A 23,563-nucleotide genomic window follows, 5' to 3' on the forward strand; every position below is an offset into this window, starting at 1 on the left:
AGCCAAAATTGAAGATTTAGCCAAACACTGATTCTACACCGGACGTGGCAGGCGTTTAATGGGTTTGTCGCGTCCGGTGTAGACAAGGTGTAAATTAACATATTTTGACGAATAAAGTTTTGGGGAAACATGGACGAATTTCATGATATGTCTTTGTTTTGATCATTATTCACTATGTTTTTCTCTTTGTTTTTACACACATTTGTATGAGATTCAGAAAAGCACCCTGCACAGCTGTGTTTTTGATGTCTGATAGTGTTTATGAAATCTGGGCACTTTTTCGGCATATTCCACCCGTTACTATGACTACAATCTACATTGAGCAAGGCCACAGTTAAAGACGAGAGAAGGAGGTGAAGAAGGGGAAACGGGTCATGATGAAAATGACATAAAGGTGGGAGATAAGAGAAGGATTGGTTAATAAAATAAGGTGACATCATGACTAAAACCTGATTGGTGAAAAATGATGTAAACCTCTCGCAATTTTTGTGTAAATGTTGGAGTCAGATGTGCATTTATCAGACGACCCTCTGGGCCTCTAACTACCTTGTTGGCTCGAGCAATAAAGTTTGACCTTTGTTTTTGAAGTTTTTTTTAGACTGGTTTTCCTCAACGTATTTAACAATAAATAATGTATATAAGCAAAAACAATTACACATGGTGTACATGCTATATACACATAACTAGATGCCGCATCAGCAGCTGTTTCAATAGGTCATCCATCAGATTGGAACGGTGCGAGCCGATCCATTAACACTCAAAATCATGCTGACTGTGTATGATTATGAAAACATATTTATTGTTGTGTAAACTCAAACGCTACTGCTACACATGACAAGAATAATAATTTACATCCCCCTGGTTTTCACAGCCATGGTGTCGGGCATTCTAGTCAACTGTGAGTGACGTCAGTGGACCGTTCCAAGATGGCGGACACATCTACGTGCCTGGAGCGCTTGAATGTCATTATTATTTATATCTATGATTTACACGGAGGACCTGAACACCAGGAAAAGTGAAGAATAGCACTTATATTTGATATTATACCTACTGAGTGTTCCATTTAATACTTCACTGTTAAAATCTCTATTATACTTTGAGAAGAACTATAGTGGAAGACAGACAAGATATTATTCTGTACTCCTGTCTGAAAACAAACATTCATTTATGGTTATTCTGTTCCCACCCAACTTTTAACAGTCAACTGTGCTGTTATATCACTCATTGAACAAGCCAGATGTATGTGAACCATAACATTCCACCAAACTGAAAAAAACCACAAGTTTTTAGAGTTGGGATTTACACCGGTGCTCGACAAAATGACACAGCAATTTCTTAATCTATACTGTTTCTTTAAGAACACCCAGACCATCCCCAGCCAATAAACCACAGCTGTCTTGATAACACGAAGTGAAGCTGGAACGTATTAAAGCACCTCAGATGTCATGTATGAGAATGACACCCTACCGGCTACAGAACAGGAGGTGTTGGGCTTTTCGGCAGGGCTGGAGCTCTTGGCAGCCGTTTGCATTCCTTGAAGCTGAGATGTTCCCTCAACTCGCTCTTTAAGTTTGCCATTGGAAGCTTTACATCTGTCCATGCCGTCACCGGACAATTTAATTGTCAAACGATGAAAGGTTTCCGCGTCGCATGTTTTACATTCACTGTACTTTGTCTTTCTCTCTCTCTCTCTCTCTGGCACGCTTTTGTTTAGTAGGGACTTTCCATTGACCTCTATTGTCTTAATACTGAGCTAATGACATTGTTCCTCTTTACCAAAAATCCTCTGCGCACAGAATCATATTATCTTAAATGATCTTATATCATGCGATATAAAAAAACAGTTCTGTACAGCACTAAAAGTGGCTTGTAATCTTAGGGGAAGCACTTTTAGTGCTATATAGGACCATATCTATGGGCTTCAGAGGTTTTTAGGGTGGCCGAGGTGCTATAGACGCGTTTCCATATGATGAACCTGTTAAGCCCCTGTATGGTTCTATATAGCACTAAAAGTGCTTCCCCTATGATAACAAGCCAAGAACTACTTTAGTTCTATGTAGCTCTATTACTTTTTTCGAGTGTATGCTGTATGTTTGTAAATGGCCTATAGGATATTATGTTTTGGGGTTTTCTTTAAAAAAAAGGTCCTTTCTTCATTCAGAGCAAGCGTAACTTTTCATACAATTTGTTGGCAAACACATTTGCATTGACTTCTGCAATGGCTAATTTATGCCAAGCATGACCGCAGCTGCATTTGGCAACAAGCAAATAATTCAGGTTCATATTTTCCCTCAGTGTTTCAGCCCTTCTTGCATTTTCTCTCATGACTGTTCTCGTGTTCTTCTGCTCCTCTCTCTCTCTCTCTCTCTCTCTCTCTCTCTCTCTCTCTCAACCAACCGAGCTTTCATTTAGTCAGTTATATCTCTGCCTTGCTCTTTTTCTCCCATGCATGAGAAACTAAGAAGCTATCTTCCACCACGCATGTTTATTAAAAATAAATTTGCTTTAAAGGCGATGTCATAGATCAAAGATCTCTTTCTTACTTTTTTATCATCTGAAGAACCTTTTGTGAAACAGAAATGTTAAAGGTTCTTTACCAAAAGAGGCTCTTCTTTGGCATTGAAGCACCTTTAAAGAGTGTAGTGTAAATAAAAATCCTGTCATCATTCATTTAACCTCATGCTGTTGTAAATCTGTATGTCTCTGTTGTTTTGTGCTGATCTAATGGATGTCAACAGGGTTTAGTGTTGTTTGGTGATCAACATTCTTCAAAATATCTTACATTCTTCATAAGAAGCTACTTCTGAACAGTTGAGGAGCTGACCAGCCAAACCCTTAAACCCTGATTATTATACATGAATAAAAAAATAGGTTTTCTTCCATGACAATAATACTAATTTCCTTTTTTGGCCGACATCCCTTAGGTCACGTGAAACTGTTGCTCAATTCTCATACGGAAAAAGAACATGTGTCAGTCAATGCAGTTTATGTATTCGAACATTTCGATCTTTATTAACTCTGTTTATTTGATCGTCTATTTCAGATCGAGCACCTGCGTGTTGAGGACGGCCCTGCAGGCTCCTCAAGTGTCCCGGCTTCACCATCTCGCTGGAACAGATGTGGTCGTCTTAGCTCTTACATATGTGCACACGGACAGATTCAATAAAAGCAGGCTTCAGACAGCTTGGAAAAATAAAGGTTCCTGAAAGTCCTTTTTTGAATTTAACAGTACCAACCTTTAACAGTTCAGCAGACCATAAAAAAAAATTCTTGACTGAAATGTTCTTCGATGGCGCCGCTGCGATGACTCCCGGATCCAAAGGTCTCACCTTTTACATTTGCATTTACATTTAGACATTTAGCAGACGCTTTTATCCAAAGCGACTTACAAAGAGTTCAAGGAGCAATAAGCGATACGTCAAACAGGAGCAATAATACAACGTTACTAAATGACCTTTGAAATTCTACAATAAAACAATATAATAACAATAATCTTTGAGAAATGAGGTTTGAATATATGGGACTCTAGTTGCTGGTTAATGGTATTTGTGATTTTTATATCGTCTTCTCCCAGCAGTGTTAGTTCTGATAAGTGCTTATATTGAATGATTGCATATCAAGATCGATAATATCTATTGTGTCATATCTATTATTCATTTATAAATAATCTTTATTGTACTTTCTATAAGCATCGTTGGCAGTAGTGCATGGTGCGGATTTGCAGGCGATTAGTGGTTTAAGAAGATAATTGCTTACAAGTTAACTCAAGGTGACAGTGCACCAGGATAAGCAAAAGCTCACTGTATGACGGCTCATTTCAGTCTTTTCTCACATCCACCGTCTTCATCCTTTATAAAAAACATCCACAGAGATTCATGAATCCTAGAATGTGTGTTTGTGCCGCCAGGTGACGCTGTTGCACTGATATCAACGACCGCTGCGTAAAGCAGGAAGAGACTCGAGCGATCAGAAGCGCGATAGAAAGAATGAATCGATTCGCTCGGGATTCGATTCAACGAGTCAGTTGAAACAAACGATCGATTCGTTCACAGATATGCGCGCATTTTGTGCTTTTGTACAAAGGTGAAATAATTAAATATTAACGTTTATATTGGACACTGAATCAGAACTCAATCGGCTAGCGAATGAATGCAATTCTGCAGACTGCAGCTACTAAGTAAATGTCCTAGAATGAATCTTACATACTAAATTCCAGACCAGAGATTTCAAGTTGAATTATACTTCGTGTAACACTTTTTACATCATTCTTTTATTTGTGCTGATTGGTAGAACTTAACAATCATTCTCAAACATGTCAAAAATACATTCGTAGGTTTCAAACTTTGCTTGTTGACAGGCCCACAGACGAGCCGGTTTGGTTCGGTTCAAAGGAACCGGTTCAAGTGAACAATTCAATCGCGGATCAGAAGAGGCGCGGCACTTCAACTTCACATATATAGTAGGTAGCGTGAAAACATCACCAGTCACCACCCGACACCTGCAGGAGGATTTCCACGGACAGATCTGCGCCTTTTCTTTTCTTTATCCAGTGGATTGGTTTACTTTACGCGCGCGCCGGGGTCATACAGAAGACGATTTGACTTTTGCGCTCAGATTGTTTGCGTTGAGTCTGTCAGCATGGCTTCAACAACCTGCACCAGGTTCACCGATGAATATCAGCTGTATGAAGAACTCGGAAAGTAAGTGTGAATCGCAGACGCGCACTTTAGAAACAGCGCGTTTCGTGCGTCAGCTCCGGTTATCTCACCTGGTGCTGCGGGCGGTCGAGCGGCGTCTTTCATGTTTTACGCTGCAACATTGTAACAAACATCTGTTCATTTCGTTTCCGTTCTGCGGTTTTTCCCCCAGTTCAACCCTGTTGTTTATTTTCCAGAATAGTTTTGTGGCGTGTCTTGTCTCAGCTTCAGTGGCTTTACGAGCGATTGTCAACTTTCTGGTTTTGCATTAGCAAAGTTTCCCTTGCTGGAAAACGACACAAACTCTAATCTGTTATATTACATTATGTCGCGATGAACAACCAGCTGTCACCATTAAAACCATTTTCTGTCACCATTAAACAACATTTCTATGTGTAGTGTGTTTTTGGGTCTCACTCCAGTAGGTTCTCATACAGATGACATCAAGAACCACAGGTTGAGACCCAAAGGTAGTTTTCCGTTATCAGAAGCTCTGTCATGGTTCCTTCAGCAGTGTTAATTCATTTTCAGAAATGCATTATTTCAAATGTTTAAAATATTATCAGGCCACAGCTGATGCACGCATCTTTCGCTCTAATTTCCAGGGGAGCTTTTTCTGTGGTGAGAAGATGCATGAAAATCTCCAGTGGTCAGGAATACGCCGCCAAAATCATCAACACCAAGAAACTGTCTGCCAGGGGTGAGCTCACAGTATTCAATACACCACAAGAACCTGCTAAAGATCGCCTTTAACTCATTGCTCCTTCAACTTCAATGTGTTTTTAATGGTCGCCGTAGGTTTTCATTTATACACTGTGCTGTTTTGTGCGCACAGTTCGACATTCTTCGCATTGCTTTCACACCCACAAAACCACAGCTTATACTTTGCCACTACAACTGTGATTTGCAAATATTACGCAGCGTTTGTAGCCTCAGATTCCTAGCCGGATCATAGAGAACGGGGCGTGTTAAGACAGATCCACAACTTAACGTCCATCACTCAACTCCTGGTCCTTCACGGGTCGATCTGACAGGACGTAACAGGCCGGTGGTGTTTTGGCGGCCGTTTGTTCATTTCTGGCTGAGTTTCACAAACAGCTGTTTTCCGAGTGCGAGCGTGGGATGGATCTGGTGTTCTCGTAATGAGACTTTAAAAGAGATGAGAGAGAGAGAGAGAGAGAGACCCCTCACCTGGCTATTGTGAGAGGCATTGAGGACCATAGATAGACACAAATGAGGCATATATGTGTACATATGTTTCTTTGTACGTGCTTGAGGTTTTTGCCATACTGGAACGGTGGGACCCAGTGACGAACATAAAGGGTGCCTATTAATAATGGTCAGCAAAACAAGTGTGTGTTTAAACATGTTTGCCTGCATTCATGTGTGCATTGAACGGGTGTCAGATGGCGAGGGAGCCGAGAGAAGTTCACGTCTGAACAGGGATTTTCTCTCTGCTCTCTTCACATTCTCAGGTGTTATAGGAGCTCTGTTTGTGAATCTCTCACCGTACGGTTGGGTTGATTTACTTTGATGGATCTCTTCACCTTCCTTTATGCTCGCAGCACAGGTAGAAGTCAGTATAGACTGAACCACTACTAAGGGCTTGAAGAAACTGCGGTGTGCCGCTTTCATTTCATTAATCCTGATTAGGCTTTGACGCTCTAAATCCAGAGCGATTGAAAGGAGGAGAAAGACAGAGAGTGAAGCGACTGAGGAGAAGCATGAAAGAAAAACAGGGTTTCTGTTATGTGTGGCATTTTGTTTTGGTTGTAGTGCACACGTTTAGCAAATGAAAGCCTGCAGGTGAAATCAAATGCATTGGACCAAAATGACATATTTACTGAGGACTAACACAGCGTAAAAAGTAAAAATCTCATGTTTGTATGAAAACTGTGATTTTGGTTCTTGACCACCACAAGGTTATAGACCCAGTGAACTTTGAGAAATAACAAACTTATTGAATAAATGAGATCCAAATCCTGTCATCATTTCTTCACTCGTATGTTGTTCAAAGCCTATATATAGCTGCCGTCCTTCTCAAACCTAAGATGTTCAAATTCACAGTTTTTCAGAAAATGGAAAGAGCACTTTTTTAAAAGATTAAGTCCTGTGTTGTCAAAGTTTAAAATCACCTTTTAATACTTTTTATAGGTAAAATATTTGCCAAAACCAGTAATCAAAAATCAGTAAATACACACACGTGTGTTGGAAACAAGCTGGTATTGTGTTTCTAATCGTGTCTGTGACATGAAAATAAACAAATGATGCGTTGAAAAACACAGCTAGCGCTGTGTGTGCGAGTAAAACCTGTTCATGGCAGTCACGAATAGTTTGATGATAAAAGTGGTCAAGTAAAACATCTCGTGGGATTTGACATACATCCTCTGTAGGTTGCATATAATGATTCACTGTAAAAAAGAATCCACGATAATTTAGTGGGAAACTGAATGACGGGAGCAAGAGTAAACTTTCCGCTGTATTTGTCTTGACAGGCTTCAGACAGACGAGTGAGAATAATTATAGCGGGCGTGGATTTCTGTGAAGTTGTACACGGTTATGTAGATAAACTGGCTGGATTGCGCTTGCATTGCACAGAGATCCGATAACAATGCGTCCTCGACTACCTCTGGATCAGGACACACTGATGGGAGAACAGAAGTGCGTTTACACTTGTCTTTTCGATGTGTATGTGGACAACATCCAGATACAGTTCGAATGTAAGCGACAAATGTAAACGCACCCTCAGTTACCATCAGATAGAAGCGTTGTCACTGCGGGAGAGATTTGCATGAGCAGCGTCGGATAACTCCCGCCTCCCTTCTGCTACATCAGCCAAACTGCAACCGTTGAGAGTCCACAGTTCCGCACTTCGTATTTTCGGTTGGAAAAGTGCATCATCCGGGTACATAAAGTGCACTTCTTTTTTGAAGAATTGTCAATGTGAACGCACAACACACACTATTTACACTATAAAATGGCGAAGAATAGCACATAAGTGCGCGATTTGGGACGCACCGTATATTTTCGGTTGGAAAAGTGACTCATCATGGTACTTAAAGTGCACTTCTTTTTTGAGAATTTTCATTGTGAACGCACTACGCATATTATTTATTCCATGAAATGGCGCATATGTGCCCGATTTGAAACGCACCTTATATTTTTCGGTTTAATGAGTGCATCATCCGGGTCCTTAAAGGGATACTTCTTCCAAAAATAACAATTCGAAGGTGAGTGAAGGAGAACGTCATTTTCATTTTTGGGTGGAGTATCCCTTTAAAGTGCACTTCTTTTTTGAGAACTCTCAATGTGAACGCACTACGCACACTACTTATAATACAAAATGGTGCAGAATAGTGCATAAGTGTGCGATTTGGGCCGCACCTTATGACTGTTGGCTTTGAGGTCATTGCTTCTGGGAAAATGGAGCAAATGTTTTCTTGACTCATGGGCTGTGATGTATAAAATCTAACACAGCTGCTCTGCTTCCACCCGGCTGTAAGAGAGCCAAACGCTGTGATGCCCGGATGTTGTGCATATTCAGTCGGGTCAAGTCATTCATTCTTTTCATTAATGAACCGCTGAAGCGTAAAAGATGGAAGAGAAAACCTGGAACAGGGAGAACCTCCAATATCAGCTTTACGCTTAAACACATGTTGGATCAATAAAAAAGGACATAATCATTAAATGCCTGTTTGTACCGTATGTTGAATAAAATTATAAGCTGTATTCCTGTAAATCCAGCAGCGAAAATATGAATAAATGGCCACTTCTCAGGACTCTTCAGCTGAAGGACAGTCTGTCCCTGGATCTCTCAAATATTGGTCCTTTATTTTCAACATGAAGACAGATGGATAGCGCAGGTGGTCTTTATTTGATGATATGAACTGAACATTCACATTTTTATAAAGCAAACCACTAGAGACGTACAGTAGCCCTTGAGATGGCATTTATAATCACTTAAATGCCTGAGTGGGTGTCTTTGTAAGACCATTTCAAAGGCAGATGAACAACAACCAATGAACCTCTTTGTGCAAGTGATGATATGGACTGAGTTGCTTTTAAAGGTTTCAGTTCATTTGAAGGGATTCATTATTCTAATATCAAACGTCATCAAATTATTAAAAGCTCGATTAAAAGTCGATTTTGGTTTCTTTATTTGAAACTGTGGCATTATTGAATTCTTGAATCTGATTGGTTGAGACGTTCCCTTTTATATTTAGGTTTATTCAGTGTTTTTGTGTACTGTATTGCATGTCTATAAAGTTGTGTTTGTTGACGCATTACCAGTCGTGTTTTACTGTAACTTCAGCAGCTCCAGACACATGAATAAAAGTCATTGGTTGGCCAGTTTTTCATGCGGCGTTCTTTAAAAAAATGACGCTTTTTCGCCTGGCGTTTTGCACATCGTTGTGCACATTCTCATTGGGGCACTAAAAGAGGGATTTTAGGAATGGAAGTATAGATCCTCACTTGTATACATTATATAGTGCGGATCAATTTCATCAAACCGTCTCCTGCAAACAGAGCATGTAAGTGCTCAGTATTGAGAACAGCACTTAACACATGACTCACATCTACATCGAGGCTTTTAAATGATACGGATGTTGAAACACTTTTTAATTCCACATAATACCGTGGTATTTTTTAGCATGTAGGCGTGTGATTATTTGCTCATCAACATGCACGCTGTATAGATCTTATCATATGCTCATAAAATCCACACGCACAGAGAGGATCTTATGTAATCGTGATTCGCTCACAGAGAGAACTTCAGCCTGCACGTGTATACAGTTTAAAACATTTTGGGTAGGATTCTCCACTTGTATCAATCAAACGTAGCACAAATGTTTGCGTTGGTTATATTTACCTGACGGCCACGCAAGCGGTCCGGACTGAAGTATATTTGCTGTCTGAAACAAAGTGTTTGAACTACGTTTGAACTCTTGAGCGTCCTGAGCTATGAGAGAGCAATAGAAATGCTCTTTAGTTTAAAATCCAGTTTTTCTCAATGATGGAAGCAGATTTTTCGTACATATTTGTTGTGTTTTTCTCTGCTATCTCTTCCCACACATTCTCCCACCTCTGCGTTTCAGTGTCAGCCGTTGGTTTCTTGCGCTCCGTTTTCTCGCTGTGGACAAGCTGCTTTGTAAGTGGGAGTTGTACTCTCTGAGGAATCTTGCCAAGAGACCCGAGGAAGTGTGTGTGTGTGTGTGTTATGTAACCCTCAAGTCTCCATTCACATAGATTTAGTGCTGCTGAAGGTTTAGTGATTCGATTTTTAGGCGCTTGTATGATTTGAAATCTTTAGCGTTCTGCCTGCTTTTCAGATTTCGTTTTGTGTGACCCGTTCCTTGTCTTTTCTCAAATGAATCCAGAGCCCAGTTTGTGTGTTTGTGATCAGTAGAATTAATATCTTCCTCAGTCCCGTAATAAACGAGAAAACAAGCAAATGTCTTTGTTGCGGGGCATCTGAGCTCATAAATGTTTTTTATTTTGTTTGATGAACAAAATAAACAAGATAACAACCATAAACCGCAGACTCTCAATATACATTCTGTTTTGTGCGTTTGCTGGTTTTAAACACAGTTTTTAGTCATTTATTTAACATTGCTAATCTTTTTCACTTAAACAAATGAGTGCTGGGCAACTGAGCGATTTAATTGCACTGTTCAGCGTAAAATTCAATAATGAATTGAAAATGAGTGTATTGTGTACTTTTATTTGAATAGTTCTGGTATATGAACAAAAGTGCAATATGATTTGGTTTGCAAACACTTTTAAGGAAATAATGTGCTTTTTTACAACAAAATATTTCTTGTAAATCTCAACTTAAACATTAATGTAATCAAATTAAATATAAAACCAAAGCTATCTGCCACTGCCAGAACATTAACATTCTGTCTAGTTTGATATAGAAAAGCAAATCTCTTTCAACACAAAATGTAAAGTGTAGTACTGTATTTAAAGTGTATCTTTAACAACTAAATTATTGTATGCTACTTTTTTCTTTCTCTTAACAATTCAAATAAGGAGAACACAGTTCATTTAAGATGAGTGAGTAACACGGGTTGCCTTTGTTGTATAATGAACATTATAAGCCGAGATCTTTATTATGTTGCTGCCCCTTTAAGAGCACTCTATACAGATCTACGGATCTAATACACTGTGACGTGTATGTTTTGTTTCCCAGCTGTAAATATTCTTAAAACTGACTACTTTTTCATGGACCCTTGCTAATTTTGACGTAATTTTGTTTGTCTGTTTCAGAGTAAGAAGATGTGAAAGCGAACTCGGTTTAGTAGTTTTCCCTTTGACTCTCTAGGCGCGCATGTTTGAACCTGTTGACTGCATTAGCCTCACACCGCATACAACACACGCAACACAAATCGTTGTCGTCGCTGTTTTGTACCTTAGCAGGGTACGTTTTTTGTATTCTGCAGGCTATTGATTTCCTTCGGCTTTATCAGAAATTGCATTAAATAAGCCTCTGACACCCGTCTTAGGAAGGCGAGAGCACTTTTAGATAAGCGGCAAGCACATGGCTGAAGGAAGGCAGACGAAATGGAGGGGTTAGTTCAATCAACTCCGCCATCTGGAAGAGATTTAAAACTAAATGTTCACGTAAGAGTTCACGTGAAAACACATATACAGGATATGATATTCGTGAGTTATTAATATTTAATTATAATTATAAGCTTGATGTGAAATTGTGACAAAATAAAAAATGACGTTATTATTAACTTAATTTAAAGAGAATATGGTTTCATTGAAAAATGCCCATTCAAAAGATTTCTGGTTCAGGGAATATGACTCATATCAACCAAAATGACAGCAGAGGTTGTGTTTTGTTTGATGGACGTCGAGCTCATGATGTGCTGTGAATATCTGCAGACGTAATTGAATCCGTCTGAACATCTCTGTGTGTTAAGAGATCTCAGAAGCTCGAGAGGACATTTACCCGCTCCCTCATGTTTTCATGAGTCTCATAGACAGGTTTGATTTTTACATCTTGTCCGTTTCCTTCCATCTCATTAATATTGAACGGTTGCATAACCGGCTTGAGGGTTTGTGTCAAAATACGCCAGATACAGATGATGAAACCATTGTAAAATGACTGTAACTCTCCAGCAACATTCTGTCGGTTAAATGATGTGGCTCATGATTATTCTTTGGTTTGGATTGATGCAGTGTAGTGATGTAGATTGTGCTCATGTTGAACCTTCAATGGATGGATTGAGGACGATGGCCGTATGGTGCAAATCAAAACAACAAATTGCTAAACTAATAACAAGTACAAAAAGCTAAAGAAAACTAAACTCTGGAAAACGCAATATCAAATCTAAAAACGAAATAACCATTCCGGAAACAAAATAAGTTTGAAAACAAAATAACACACCAAATAAAGTCAAACATATAGGTGTTTTTTAGTTTCATTTTTATTTTGTTTTCACTTCCGCATTTCGTTTTTTGTTTGGACCTTACGGCCATGGTAATATAGAGAGACAGACTGCCTTTATACAACACCTGAGCAGAAATGTAATGCAAAACCGTTGTAGTCTTGTCAGCTTGTGCCTGTTATAAACGTGTAATTATATCTGAACAAGTTGGTGCATGGGAAAGTAATAAGCAATAATAAGGAATACGATTTAATAATAAGGATTCATTCCTATGGCTTCATTGTTTGCTAAATGGTTGTGATTAGCATAAATCTAGTTAATCCCAAAGTAACTTGTGTTCAGGATACTTTTGGCTTTGAACGATTGAAGTTGGAGCTGATGTTAGTCTTCTGTTATCGGCACATCATTCTTGGGAAACAATGTCATATCGCACTGAAATGAAGTCCTTGTTCCGTATGCAAAGGCCTGATGCAAATGCAGACGGTGATGTGCAGTTTACGTGAATGGAAATCTGAACTTTGAATAGAAGGTCCAAGAACAGAAATGACCAACCGAGTTTGCCCTCTATTGAATCGTCAGCTCATGTGCATGTCCAAGAGGAAGATCATAGAAAGGCCTTACTCAAACCGTGCTTCATTTCCAAATGTAAAGGACCTTGTGAATGATGTCATTGTATCATTTTGGAAATCCTGTAGGGGCATTCATTTAACATTTTAACTCTAAGCTCGAAAAAGTATGTACACCATCAACCAAACCAGCAGATTTTCGACCCGGACTCAACACGCCCCCATGAGCGAGTGCAGAATGAGAGGAATGTCTGCTCGCTCTTCATCACGAGTCTGTGCTTGTAAAGAAACAAAAAATCTCTATGAAGTTTATATGAAAGCGGGTCGAGGGCCAACCAGAGGCTTGCGGATCCTACTCAACAATTTCCACACTGTTGCTATGGAGACTGCAGTAGGTTCCTTTGGGAGTTTGGATGACGTAATCCAAGATTACACCCCGAATCATACAAGCGCGCTGTTGGCTCTACACAGACCTCTTATTCTGAAAGTCTGAGCTGTGGATTTGATGCCATAAATGTCACAGACGTCATTATGAACCTGGAGAATTGTTTTCAGCCCACACATGAAGAACGTGTGTTTCCTTAAAGAAAACTATTACATTTAGAAGTATTTTAGGGTGCGCTTTTTACATAGGAGTTACATTGGAAAAATTACATTGGACAAATGCAGAAAAGAAGCATTTACATGATAAAATTTCTTTTTATATTGTATTTATTGTAAAATAATGCATATTTATGAAATGCATATACATCTCAGATAAGTAATAAACAATAAATAAACAAATATAAATATATAAAACATTGCTTTTAGACGAAGAGGATTATGATGTGTACATTGGATGTTTTTTACTTGATTTAAGCATAATCCTCTTGTCTAAAAGCAATGTTGTGCAGTTCTCATCTGCGCAGTAAATGTAATCCAGCTATTCAAATGAACGTGTGTGTGTTGTAAAACAATGCTGGTTCTGAGTCCTGCGCTCATTTGCATAGGCCTGGGTTATCAGATGCACATTTGCATATGCAGACACGGGGGCGGTCGGCAAAAATAGACGAGTAAAAAAAGATTCATAGATACAAAAACAGACGGCAGACATTTGATGATGGATGGAGCGGGCGGACAGAGAAACTGAAGGAATTTTGGTGGAAACATGTAGCAAATAAATTAAATAAACCTCTAATTAACATATAGATGCCACAATAGCAATATCGAGCGATTTGCACTAATTATATCTTGGAAGAACGAACTTCGGATGGATGGAAGAACGGATGGATTGTCCGCAATGACTTCAAGTCAGGTTCTGTACGTGCGCAAGGCTGCATTCAATGCATCCTTGATTTCAAAAACGTGTCCGGGTACTGTCATGCGTTAGAGCAAGAACACGCCTTTTCGTTGTGAGTCGCTTTGGATAAAAGGGTCTGCTAAATGTTAATCCAAGACACGAGGACACAAGACCGCTGAAGAACTCATTGAGATGAGAAAGGCCCTACTTGTGTAAATGGTACTTCTTATTTGGTGCCCTTTGGGTTTTGGATGTGGCGGCATTTAACCGTAAAGGCTGAAGTATAGTCCGGCCGTCTGCGCCCGCGCACCATCTGCATGATGTAATTTTAATCATCAGGAGGGTCCACGGTCATCCGCACACAGCCCATTTTTCTAGATCGCGCGCAACAGCATCAGGCACAGCATCACGGCATCGTGTACAACAGCGCAGGCGCAATTTTTTGTAATCAGCAAGTTAATCCTGTGACGTACTGCACATGTGTCGAACTCGTCTATCGGCACTCATCCACGATAGAGGATGCTCAAGAAGCTGTGTGGTCGTGCTTGTGCGACACGGACGCGGAAAGTCAAGTATACCCGGCCCTTAAGTCATTGAGAAACTGAGCATAAGAATTGCACGGTATATCGTCCCAGCCCAATACCACAATTAGGGCTTTGAACGTGGTGAATTGCCACTGGCGGTAGTGGACGTCACTTTGACAAATACAATGTTTTATAGCTCTAAAGTGCTCGAGCCCTAATAAAAATGACAGTTGCGAAAAGGATTTGTATTCGTAGCCTTTCAGTTGTGGGTGGTTTTATTTAAAAGATTTTATGTCAATCATTTATACACGGCCTCTGATAATCTCGTCGTCAAAAAGATTCGGCCTGGATTCCATTTTCTGGTTTTTCGCATCCCTAGCAAGCACTCTGAGAGGCGTTTTGACACCGTACAAACAAACGACAAATATACGAAAATAAGCATTCGATCATTTTGCACTGTATGTGCTTAAGGGTTAATACGTGACTGAAGTTGTCACTGCAACAAGAGCTTTTTTATTTCATATTTAACTTTCTTATATTATTTAAGTTTTCATTATTTACTGATGTTATACATTATTTCCTGCCAGTGTGAAACACAAATCATGAGGCTTCACCGTAGTCCAGTTATATTTGTGTTGTGATGACTGTCATGCAGACAAGGACAGACGGTGACGTAGACACTGAGCACGTGTCCTACCGTCAAACAACGGAGAACACGTGCTCGACAAAACATCAACACACCTGCCATGCCAGACAGCGACCAGACAAGACGGAAGCCACAACAGATGACTGTCTGTGGAGTTAATAACATTATATCGAGACCTCGTGTCATTTTGCTGTTCTCTGTCCAGCTGAAAACCAGCCTAAATATATCTGTCAAACAGCTTTGCATGTCTCTAATATCTCTTGCACAATGGAGACCTGTCTTGCGAGGCAGCCTCAGAAGAACAAACTGGGATGGACGCGCCGCAGTGCTTTCTGGGAGTTAAAGCGTGTTCTGTGCATCCTTGATATCGAGACCACATCTGAGTACTTTCATGCGCATCTTGAGAAACGAGCTTGCTGCTTTTTTTAGGGCTGCTGTAGAATCAACATGGTGAATTCCATGCCGGGGACCCGCGGTGTATGTAGATAGAAATAACTCGTTCTAAGGTATTACAAACATAACGCTTCATTATGAAAGGTCTTTATACACCTCTGAACACATAGTTGTGTTTATTAAATTGCATTTCTGCCAATAGATCCTCCTAAATGTTACACGCTGGTCCTTTAAACGACATCTTCACCCAAATGAAACCATTAAAAGCATGATTTCTAACTGGATCGCATTTAAATATGCAGTAGGGTGAAAAAAGGCGTATCATCATCATCATCATCATCATCATCGTACTGTTTTATTCAGTGTTTATCAATGTCTTTTGTTTTTGTTCTGTCTTGCTGGGCTCTGCTTTTGCCTCTTTTGCACTCATTTGCTTGTTATGCAAACTTTGTGCCTGCCGGAGCTGGACTCGACAGCAGGCCTCTATACGGCTGTGTTTACTTCTGTTAGTCTGATAGTTGAATGAATGAAATGAGTGAGAGAATAATAATATTTTCACATCATCTTCAGTGAAGCTCAGTATCAGATAGAAGCGCCGTGACCCAGAAACTGATCGGTTTCGTTATTCGTGTAGTCTCCTCGACCTTCATTAAACCGTTACATTGAATATGTGTGTCACCCGAAGAAACGTCACTTTCCAAAAGTTTTGTGTTTGTGACTCGCAGGAACCTCAGAGGTGACTCACAAGCTTTGTTCAGGTGTAGTGACTCGATCGCTATAACACACACACACACACCCATAGATTGAATGCTCATGCACACATACACTCGAGGCCTCTGGGCATGTTTGACTCATCCACTAGGAAAAAGGTCCAACGTTCAAACCGTCCCAGCAAACATGATAAAGTGCCTTGATAAAATACGTGACCCTGGCCCACAAACGCAGTCTTAAGTAGCACAAGAACATTTTTAGTAACAGCCCAAAAAACATTGTGTGGGTCATAATGATCGATTTTTCTTTTATTCCCAAAATCAGTAGGATATTAAGTAAAGATCATGTTCCATAAAGATGGAAATTTCCTTCCCTAAATATATCAAAACTTTATTTTTGTGTGTAATATGCTACGCAAGGACTTGATTTGAAGGCGATTTCCTCAATATTCACCATTTTTTGCACACTCTGAGTTATAAATAGTGCCAAATATTGTCCTATCCTTACAAACCGTACATCAATAATAAGCTCATTTATTCAGCTTTCAGAAGTTGTAAAAATCCCAAATTCGATAAATTAACGCAAGACTTGTTTTGTTGTCCAGCGTCACATGTTTGTAGTTTATTACTTTGCGTAGACACTAACAAAGATTATTTTATTGACTGCACTTACGTACTCAAGTGTTTGTCTGAAATGTGTCAAAGGTTTAAAACTGCAATCTGAACAAAACACTTTACATCAACAAGGATTTGCAAGTTCCCAGCATGCATCGCAGCATGTTCAATTTGTGGCGTAACTCTCAAAATGGAAAGTCTATCATCATTTATGAACCTGTAGGACTTTTTTTCTTCTGCAGAACACAAAAGAAGATATTTTGAAGAATGTTGTTAACAGCCCCCCATTCACTTAGTTGCATTGGTTACAGTAGAAGTGAATGGGAGGCGTTGCTGTCCATAAAGGTTTGAAATGACAAGACGGCGTAAATGATGACAGATTTTTCATTTTGAAAGTGAACTGCTCCATTAATATTATTGAAAGTATGTTTCAGTGTTTGCTGGATTAATGTATACTGTCGTTGCCCTTCGAACTCATGGTTTTATCTTTTTATTTGGATGAGAAGTTCTTGTCGTAGTTTGCCTTAAGTTGCCATAACTTTTTTTAATCTCGAGTACTTGTTTGAAACTTGTGAATCTCTCACTTAAGCTCATTTGTCAAATGATTCAGGAGAGTTTGCATCTGTATATCACTTGTTCACCTGATGTCAATGGACAGTTTACGTGATTTGATAACTTTGGAAATAGCTGGCCTATATCTCTCATTCTGTGTGTGTGTCTGTCAGATGGGACCTGACTAAACTGGGTCAACCCAACACTTAAAATATGCAAAAAACTAGTTTTGAATGGAAAACTCTCCATCTGGGACATTTAATGGAGAACGTGGAATATTTCTTAACTTCTCTGATAATTATTAGGATAATAGATATCAGAGATCCTGGTCCAGAATGAAACTTAATGGGATAATTCGTCCAAAAATGAAAATTCTGTCAACATTTGCTCGCCCTCAGATTGTTTCAAACTTGTATTTGTTACACAAAGGAGGATATTTGTAAGAATTTCATTAACCAAACAGATCTCATCCCCCATTGTATTTATTTTCCCCACTATGGCAGTAAACGGCGGATGAGATCTGTTTGCTTACTGACATTGCAAATATCTTGCTTTGTGTTCAGCAGAACAAAGACATTTATAAATGTAAATGACGACAGAATTTTCATTTTTGGGTGAACATTATTTATTCAGGCTGATATTAATAAATGGTCAAGACCTATTGATGCTTTCTTTATCCATAAAAAATGTAAAGTGTGTATAAGTTTAAAAATATATTTTAATATAACTTAAATTGATTTGAGCAACTTAATGCATTATCGTAACACATATTCCATTGACATTATCTCGCATGTTTCTTTATTATTGTGCATCTCTAAGCAGTAAAGAAGTATAAGGTTAAACGGTTGTGTTTGCAAGACCTTCTATCTTTCAGTCTCTTGAGAAACAAATTGATTGTATATAAAAGTCAGTATTGCTGTGCAAATTCATATTGATCAGAACTTAGAGACATGACATTTTGTCTTCGTTTGCTCATATTTTCACCCAGTCGAGTTTAAACAAACTTCTGAAAGAATCATTTGAACACAATCCATTGAAAACCCTTTTCAGCAAATGAATATCTACAATTAAGATAAGACCCGGGCGTCTCTGACACGAGTTTGATTCTGGATTATGAGATTTCTTCTCTTTGTAGTTTAATAGTTTAATTCACCATTGGTGTATCTTGTCTTGTTTTTTCAGTGGATCGAATGGGTTTTTTAAATAGTGATCTTAAAGCTGTCACATCTCTGTCTAAAAAACATAAAACAACATGTTACTTCACTTTTCATTTCATTTGAATAACTTATCTGGTTTCATTGTTTTGCTTTTTGAACATATCACACCATTTGATATTTATAAATGAACTCAAACTCTTTTCTTACTTTCTAGATCACCAAAAGCTGGAACGAGAGGCCCGAATTTGTCGTCTTCTCAAGCATACAAACATCGGTGGGTTCCGGCGCACACACAGACATCATTTATGTCACAAAACTCAGTGTTTGATACACTCAACAAAAGATTATTCAGACACCAGATCAAATGTTGGATTACTCATGAGACACTATAGTTGATTTATGTAAGTGAGGATAGCAAACTAAGATCATGATCGCAGTCACTTAATTATAAGAAATTACTTAAATACAAAAACTGCTACATTGTTAACAGAGTGTGACCGGTTAACATTTGTTTGTCAATAAGATATCATAAATGTAAGGGTTCTTTGTTTAGTAAAATACAATTCTTGGTTCATTCATAATGGGCTACCAAAGGTAAAATGTTGACTTAAATTGTGAAAACGTAACAACTTTAAAATAAGTATTACATTGCGCTGTAACTATTATTAAATTAGGCCTTATTATAAAACGCTGTATTGTCCTTCTCCAATCTGTGAATGGGTCGATGTCAATACTGCACATAAGATTGTAATGTTCCTGAATTATCATTATTCAAATAAGGTGGCCATTGGCCAATCAAATGCTAGAAGGCGGGAGTTACTGTTTACAGAGCCAGTGTGGTGACCAATCGAATCAAAGAATACAGCTAGGGTTCGACTGCAACCTAAACATTCAATATTTAGAAAAGGTTTTAACAATAGAAAGGTTTAGCGCTCGTATCCACTGATGCAAACTTCAAAACGCAGTTTAAAATGGAAAATATGTCCTTCACGTGATTCGTGTAATGTACACATACGTCATTGAAACACATTTCATCACAAAAAACTCAGTACCTGATAGACCCGGTGCGGATGAAATTTAGTAGGGCTCTGCAAAATATCGAAATATCGCACATGTGCATATCGCAATATGCATATTGTGATGGTTTGCCACAAATGAGCTATTTAATTGTACAATAGTTATGTTTTAGGTGGATGCGGATAGTGTAGCATCTATCTGGCACGCGATGTTGGTTGGGATATGCGTGCGTGCGCATGATAGCGTTTGCGTGCTCTGACACAAGTCTATCAACAATCCGCAACTTTTTAACATTTATTTTTGTTAAAATAATGATTTTAGATTTTTTTTTAATGCAACAGTTAAGTTAACTTTGAGAAGTTGCAGTGATGCTTTCTTTTTCCTCAAATTATGTGAAATATATGTTGGTTATATCATTTCTTTAATATATTTTAATAAAATTTACATTGATTTTAGAAAAGGAAATATCGTATCGAATATCGCATTATTTGGCATGCTATTGCATATCGCATTTTTCCCCAATATCCCACAACCCTAAAAATTAGGCACCGCCAACTTTTCTATTTTTAGGCACCGATTTGTACACGAAGTACCGGGACTATGGAAAACACGTCTCAAACAAGAAAAATCACAGATCGTTGTGCTCCGTGAACATCTCCAGTACATGGAGACAATCTCGCATTCATTCAGTATGAAGTGATTTATGTAAATGTGACCTCTGACTTTTACAGCTATAATTGGCCGAGCTCTTCTGCCCACACTCATCCACCTCCGAGCCAGCTGCAGGATTACACACGTGGGTGTTTTCTCTTGCTGTAATTATGGATGTAACACAAAGCTACAGATAAAGTGAAATATTTCCACCCCCGTATGTTCGTTTTCTAACACTGGAACAATCTAAAGTCATTGAAGTGAACCTGGGAACACGCTCTTGTTTGAGATCTTACATTAGATGGTTTTAGCGGTAATGAATGTTGACGGCTGTGAAAGTTTTTGGCTTTTATAAATGGCGTTTTTATCTGTATCCTTTAAATCGATAACGAACGAGAATGACTGACTGCAATTTCCGTATAAGCATTTGTGGCCACACTTTCATCATAACAGCCTCCGTTACCCATAACACCATCATTAATTCCTAAACTAAACAGAAGGATGTCTTCTCCAAAGCAGCCGTCGGCTGAAAAGCCGTTGTCTCTCTGTTGCTATGGCAACAGGTTCAGGCAACCGTCCGTATCAGTGATGAGGGAAGATGCCGGAGATATTCATACAGAGGGATTCCACCGTCTCTCTTCTGACGTGCAATCCATCCGTATTTATTCATCAGAAGGTCAAGCTGTCACTTTCTCTCAAGAGAGATTATTGCAGGAATCATTTAATTGAACATCATTTGTTTCAAATGAAGCGGTTGACATGATCGATCCTGCATCAATAGATTTTCCAAAACAAAGAATGTTTACTCTTATACCAAACTGTAAACTATTTTGTGTGCTGTTATGCGGTTCAAAGCAAGCTCTTACTGATTCCATATACTCAATATTATGAAGAAAAACATTTGTATATTTAGTCAAACTATTTCTATACTGTAATAAAACCATACCGTAGGTTTCAAGGCTTGGGAAGAAATGAACAAATTATATACATGAGGCTAGATTGTATTGTTATTCTGATGTTATATTCAATAAGAGAGTCAGAAAGTGAGGCGTGTCTTCTGTATACAACACGAGCTGCGCAGCAGAGTGATTATAATTTTGATTTTAGTTTTATTCATATTTTAAATTTGCTTTCGTGTTAATTTTACAATTTATTGGTTTATTTAAAATGTTGCAATATAAGATTAAATAATTTTTTTATTATTATATATATATTTTTTTTACTGCTTTAAACTTGCTTTAAAAAACATTTGTCGTTTTAAATTTTTCCAATCATTTTTAGGTCAATATTTGATTTGATTTCAATGAACAGGAACGTTTTCAAAGTTGAAGTAAAGTAAAATAACCTTGCTACGCTTTATACAGTTTGAAAGGTCAGGCGGGTCTGCGGAAACTGCGCGAGCGCCACAGTTATAAAGTCAGGCCAGTCTGATCTTTACAGAGCTCATACGCCCTTTAGCCTTGTTCATATTTGTTTACAACACGATTTGCAGCGAGAGTCTCGTGATGAAAACGAAACATTTGTTGGAATCACGATGCCGGCTCAACATCGTCATGTCTATCAGCGACGGATGATGGCATCATCTATCGGCCCTGCGCTAATGTTGTCACCTTGCGTTTTCTGGATGCATCTCATGTGATTTAAAGAGGTTTTATACTTTACACCCACACGCATCAGAATCTGTGAAATCCGCATTGCAGTATGATCCCAGATATATTGCCTAGCCGTGCTGAAGTTCATCTGTGTGAAATGAGATGCTGCGAGTGTCGAGTGATGTGTCCTCATTCTGCCGTAACAATAAAGCACCAGGACTGTGAAAGAAAGCAGAAGCAGAAATAATTGAAATTTGTGGAGTAGATGAGTTTCTCCGTCTGTGAGAACTCTCTCATTCTAATGATGGTGTGATGCTTCATGCAATTTAATCTCTCTCTCTCTCTCTCTCTCTCTCTCTCTCCACAGTAAGGCTCCATGACAGCATATCAGAGGAGGGTGTTCACTACCTCGTCTTTGATTTGTGAGTGAATATTTGTGTGTGACAGACGCTGTGACCATTCATAAGAGCGTTCAAAGTCTGGCTCCTTCCTTCAGCACATAGACGCACACATACATGTCCTGTTTAGTAAGAGCATTGCGTTATAGCATTGCGTTAACAACGCAAGGTTGTGGGTTTGATCCCAGGGGATTGTAGATACCTATGTAAAATCTATAGGATAATGCAATTTAAGTCGCTTTGGATAAAAGCGTCTGCCAAATGGCTAAATGTAAATGTGAAATAATGAGACTGAACCTGTAATTAGACTTCTTATTGATATCAAACAATAGTTTTGATGTGTATATATGTATGACGAATAAATCTAACATACACTTTTGATCATAAATATAAAATAATGGTTGGTGGCACGGTTATCTTTGTCATTTTTCATTATTCGCACTTCTATCTTTGTGTGAGATGTGGCTGTCATTTACAAGCAGCCGTCTCTGTCTGCTGTCTACACTAGCTTCAAAGACGCTGTCATAACTCAAGCCATACCGTTAAAGCGACTGCATTCAAATGCATTTAAATGTGCAGCGGCTTCAGAGACGTGTTTGCTTGTTGCTTGGCTACCAGCCAATGCGAAATATTAACTTGATACATACTTTTCAAAACAGAGTCACCTGTATTAACCAACTATAGAGATTACAGCAGACGTTGTTGTAATGCATTCTGGGATTGCTATATCGGTTCATTATGTGCTGTTTCCTTTATTTTCCCCACTTAGTGTTTACTTCATTCTCACCCTGTGCACGTGTGTTTGTGTGCTTGACTGCATGTGTGTGTGTTTGTGATGCTTTTGAAAAGAGTCCAAGCGCCACAGGCTGTGTTTGACAGATTACATTTTTTGAATATCAGTATTGTTTAAAAGCCGTGTGCAGTAAAGGTGTACAAGTGTAGAAGATTTGTAATTATTGAAGCATTATTGGACTATTGTGGTATAATTGCTCACAATAATCATTATTTTACTGTGATTATCATAAATTCAGCCTGACTGGGGCACTTTTTTCCATTCATCATAACCTGAAGTCATCCTGTTTTAAAGTCCCTGTGAAATAATATAATACAAAGCCAATTTTTTCATGAAATATTGCAGTGTTTATTGTAAATGGTTCATCAATCAGAGTCATTCTCTTTTTAAAATTTGTGTGCCCTCATAATCTTCAGTTAAAATCTGAAAATGCACTTCCGTCCTGTAATGACTGATACATCTTAGCCCCGATTCACATTTCGCGCGGACAACCTTTTTTTTTCAAACCGCCTGGACTTTGCGCTCTCCTTGCGTCTGTCGTCGCTAAGCATCCATGGGCCACGATAGCCCTTG

At 38.8% G+C, this 23,563-nt stretch overlaps 1 protein-coding gene across 5 annotated transcripts in view; it reads left to right on the forward strand.

The window, feature by feature from the left end:
* The first annotated feature begins 4,139 nt into the window (after window positions 1-4,139).
* camk2d1 (calcium/calmodulin-dependent protein kinase (CaM kinase) II delta 1) overlaps window positions 4,140-23,563 on the forward strand; it is a 41,832-nt gene continuing 22,408 nt past the window's right edge. The window contains exons 1-4 of one of the 5 annotated variants that reach the window (XM_079455300.1): window positions 4,140-4,700; window positions 5,303-5,397; window positions 18,754-18,813; window positions 22,167-22,221. In XM_079455300.1, coding sequence (XP_079311426.1) covers window positions 4,639-4,700; window positions 5,303-5,397; window positions 18,754-18,813; window positions 22,167-22,221 — 272 coding nt within the window. In that variant the 5' untranslated portion in view covers window positions 4,140-4,638. Of the gene's footprint in view, window positions 4,701-5,126; window positions 5,168-5,302; window positions 5,398-18,753; window positions 18,814-22,166; window positions 22,222-23,563 lie in introns of those variants that run through there. The other 4 variants (XM_079455301.1, XM_079455299.1, XM_079455298.1 and 1 more) reach the window with 4 other exon arrangements.

The sequence above is a fragment of the Barbatula barbatula genome (genome assembly GCF_947034865.1).
Source record: "Barbatula barbatula genome assembly, chromosome: 1".
Classification (NCBI taxonomy): Eukaryota; Metazoa; Chordata; class Actinopteri; order Cypriniformes; family Nemacheilidae; genus Barbatula; species Barbatula barbatula.